The 3,626-nt window shown below is 49.9% G+C and overlaps 1 protein-coding gene across 1 annotated transcript; it reads right to left on the bottom strand.

The window, feature by feature from the left end:
* Positions 1 to 865: 865 nt before the first annotated feature.
* LOC123038241 (palmitoyl-acyl carrier protein thioesterase, chloroplastic-like) lies at positions 866 to 2,836 on the bottom strand. The gene is made up of 4 exons (XM_044462119.1): positions 2,411 to 2,836; positions 1,894 to 2,310; positions 1,641 to 1,709; positions 866 to 1,174 (listed from the first exon to the last, which is right to left on the bottom strand). Exons 1-4 carry the CDS (start codon positions 2,834 to 2,836, stop codon positions 866 to 868), a joined length of 1,221 nt encoding a protein of 406 aa, XP_044318054.1.
* Positions 2,837 to 3,626: the final 790 nt, after the last annotated feature.

Here is a 3,626-nt window from a genome sequence, read left to right as displayed (position 1 = left end):
CCCCCCCCTACATCACTGTCAGAGTTAGAACCACGACAGCGGTGAAACTCGTTCCCTTCTTGAAGGCGTCGTCACGGCCCTCATTGCCCATCGTGTTGCTCCAGAAGAAACTCTGACCCTCCGGTCGGGCGGTGGCGGTGTTCCGGTGTCGTTTCCTTCCTGAAGGCGCCGTCTTGGAGCCCATGGTTCGTCGTATGTGGCTTCATCTTTTCGCGGTGGCATGTTCACGGCTGAGGATCCCGGTTGCTCTTGTAATGTTTGGGATGGTGTTGTTGCGCTCAGCGCCTATGTATCCTGCCTTGGATGTGTACGTGTGTTGTGGTGGCGTGCGTCTGTAACGAGTTGTTGATGATCATTGCTTTATATATAAAGCAAGGCCAAAGCCTTTTTGAATAAAGCAATAGGCCTAAGTCTATAGCCCCAGCTGTCCTAGCCATGTCTTCACACTGGCCACGATGGAATCTCATAGGTCTGGGGGCCTAGCATTGGCGTAAACTATTAGGAGCACTGAAAAATGCTGAAATTTTCAGTGTGAAAGTTTTAGAGGGGACGTAGTTTGGATCCCAACACGACTTCCACAGCTAGGATTGCAGTGATCATAGAGATTTACAACATACACAGAACTTTCATCACACACACACGCTGCTGACATTTAGCAAACACACATAAAATAATGATGCATTGTACAAACTGAACCTCATTGTATCGTCTAACACGACACTACTAACCTTATTGTCCGGTTCAACATGGTACCAGCACTACTACGAACATCCGACGGTTGGAAACAAACCATCCCCATCGCTGTCGCCGACAATCATTTTTCTCCAGATGGAAAATATAATCAATATCATTGTCTTGGAGATTGTTATAACTTCTTCTTCCATGTGGTTCTGCCCCTAACAATCTCCTCATGCACATCACCTGCTTTCAGTTGCAGAAGGTGCGTGTACTTTGTTGGCCATTGCTGTAGTGCACCAGCCAAGCTGTGGTGTCCATTGATGACTTCTGGCAAGAGTGAGGGTCCCCTCACCATGCTAACGTTCTCGCTTGGCGAAACCGAGTCCTCGTCTGGCTGGCAAATAGACTGCACCACATCCGAGCTCCCACACTCCTTCCTGTATTCCAGTATGATGCTGCTAAGCTGGTGGTGCTGCAGGAACTGATCGGGGATAGTCTGCACACGATCAACAAATAAATTACTATCCTCTTTGATCCATATTAATTATCGCTGATTTAATACAAAGTTCAGAGGGACTATGTGTCCCGATGAATTAAGCAAGGGTTGTATTTAGTTGTGTTTTTTTATTCTTCCGCCAGGAGCTCTCCCAACCCAACTACTCCGTCTGTCTGAGTTTATTAAATAATAGAATATTAAATTTGACTATAAATTTAGGGTCAAACTTGCATATAAATTTGACTAATAAATGTTAAATAATTCAGTACTCTCTCTGTTTGAAAAAGCTTGTCTCAATTTTGAATGTATCTACCACTAACTTCGTGTTAGATACATTCGTTTGAGGGACAGACTTATTCGGACGGAGGGAGTAATAGTTAGGACTGAAAGTTGTACAACGATGAATACAAGGGTTATATATGCTCCCTGCTGGAGAAAAGTTGCGCGGTACGTATATTATTATTACCTCAAGCATCCAGCGTACATATTTGACATTATTGACGTGCTGGTTCATGTCCAGATCGCTTCGTTTCGGCTGCAAAAAATATCCAGTCATAGATAGATGTGAGAAACAAGGCAACAAAGCACGACAACTGCAGACAGAACGATCTTAAAAAAGTGCCTAGGAACGTCAGACAAGTTAACCGAATAAACAAGTTAATTAAGCCTAGGAACGTCAGGAAAGGTGTGCATCAAATCAAACGAATGAAGCTTATTACCTTCAAGTCAGAGTCGACGTGCTTGGCGTTGCTGTCGAGCTTGATGATCTTCTCGGTGGCCTCCTCGCGGATGGCGTGGCGGTCGATGAACCACGGCGAGATCTCGCCCCTGACTTCCTCGGGCATCTTGGACAGCCTCCTGGTGTTCTTGTTCATCATCACCCATGTGCTGGTTGCCCGGACGTAGATGTTGCCGGAGCCGCGGCCGCGGATGAGCCAGTCCCGCCGCATGCCGTTCTTCCCCGACGAGCCAACCCAGGTGTCAATCTCCAGCACATCACCCCATAATGGGTAGTGATCGACTTGTACGTGCATCCTGGACACGACCCAGATGAGGTTGCTCTTGATCATGCCGTGCGTCGCGCCGAAGCCGTCGCCGAGCAGACCCGACATCCACACGTGGTTCAATGCCGTCTCCTGCTTGTGTGCGTGCATGCATGCATATGTGTTATGCTTCGTCGACGACGTGACTCAGAAATGAGCCTAGCTAAACAAGATAGATAGAGCACGTCCGTACCTGGAGAAGATTAAGTATGGTCTCGAGTGTGGCCGTTCTGTCAGGGCCAACCTCGTAGGAGCGCACCACCACCGTCTGCTGGTACCGCACGCCGCCCTCGACGATCTGCGCCTGCCGGAAGGGATCCTCGGCCTGCTTCTCCGTCGGGATGTTCTGCCGGCTGCGCTCCCGTCCGTCCGTCGCCGGCGCCGGCGCCAGCAGCGGGGCGCTGAGCTCCGCCAGCGTTTCGTTGATGGACGTCTCCAGCGCCGCCCCGACCTGCAGCGTGGCGCGGTGCGCGGCCCCGTTGACCCTCACGGCCGCGTTGCTCCGCTGCTGCCCTCCCCTCTCAGACGAGGAGCATCTGACGAGCATGCGCGAGGAGTAGCATCTGATGAGCACCCGCGAGGAGTAGATAGCACCCGACGACAAGCTTGTGTTAGCCATGCAGATGTGAGCAGAGAGTTGCACCTCACTAACCTCCTGCCTTGTTCGTGGGATGGGTAAATGATCAATTGAACATGGAGATCGATCATTGCAGCAGTGGGTTTCTTATAGTGGCGCAACGGCGGATCTCACAGTGGGTTTGGTAGTATTCGCTCCCGAGGACAAGGAACAAGAAACTAAACTGTCCTCTTGTACCTGCTTCGCTACAAGCAATGCTGCAAACTCCGCATACTTCGCTGACGACAGGAATTATATATTGAAGCGAAATTCATCCGGACAAGAATGGCGTGCTCATTCCCTCCTGCTGCACTTGTTTTTGGAGTTGTAAAAACTAAAGTTTTGGTACGGCGCTCATATACTTTGACGCCTCCGTGTTGTTGCAAGGTGCCTTGATTTTTCCATCACAAGAGTATAAAGGGACACCTTAGATTCTTTTACAATAGAATACAATCCAATGGTATGAACAATTAGATCATGCGTGGGAAGGCTCACGTATATTCATTGGTCTAGAAAGTCCTACTGGCTATGTTAAAAAAAAAGAAAAACGTTTAAATTAAGCCACTTGTTTCCACGTCGGGTAAGCCGCCTGGAAAGCACGACACGTGTCCAGCCCCACGCGTCGCTGGCAACCGCCCAACCTTATCCTCTTCTATCGTCATCCACACACGGGTCATCTTCCTCTCCCGCATCTCTCTCCCTCGTCTCTCCCCCTCTCGCCTCTCCTTGATGCAGACACCGCCAGGAGGAAGCAGAGCCAACCGTCACCACCGCCGGAGAATTGCTTCCCCCC

The sequence above is a fragment of the Triticum aestivum genome, chromosome 2A (assembly GCF_018294505.1).
Source record: "Triticum aestivum cultivar Chinese Spring chromosome 2A, IWGSC CS RefSeq v2.1, whole genome shotgun sequence".
NCBI classification, from domain to species: Eukaryota; Viridiplantae; Streptophyta; class Magnoliopsida; order Poales; family Poaceae; genus Triticum; species Triticum aestivum.
The sequence above is the reverse complement of the archived record's forward strand: the minus strand, read 5'-3'. Positions and strand labels throughout refer to the sequence as shown.

Bases quoted from the DNA above. Each gene is read 5' to 3' on its own strand.
- LOC123038241 (XM_044462119.1), bottom strand. From the start codon at position 2,836: ATGGCTAACACAAGCTTGTCGTCGGGTGCTATCTACTCCTCGCGGGTG. The intron at 1,710-1,893 runs GTAATAAGCTTC...TATTTTTTGCAG, and splicing joins ACGTCGACTCTGACTTGAAG to CCGAAACGAAGCGATCTGGA. The intron at 1,175-1,640 runs GTAATAATAATA...GATCGTGTGCAG, and splicing joins ATGTACGCTGGATGCTTGAG to ACTATCCCCGATCAGTTCCT.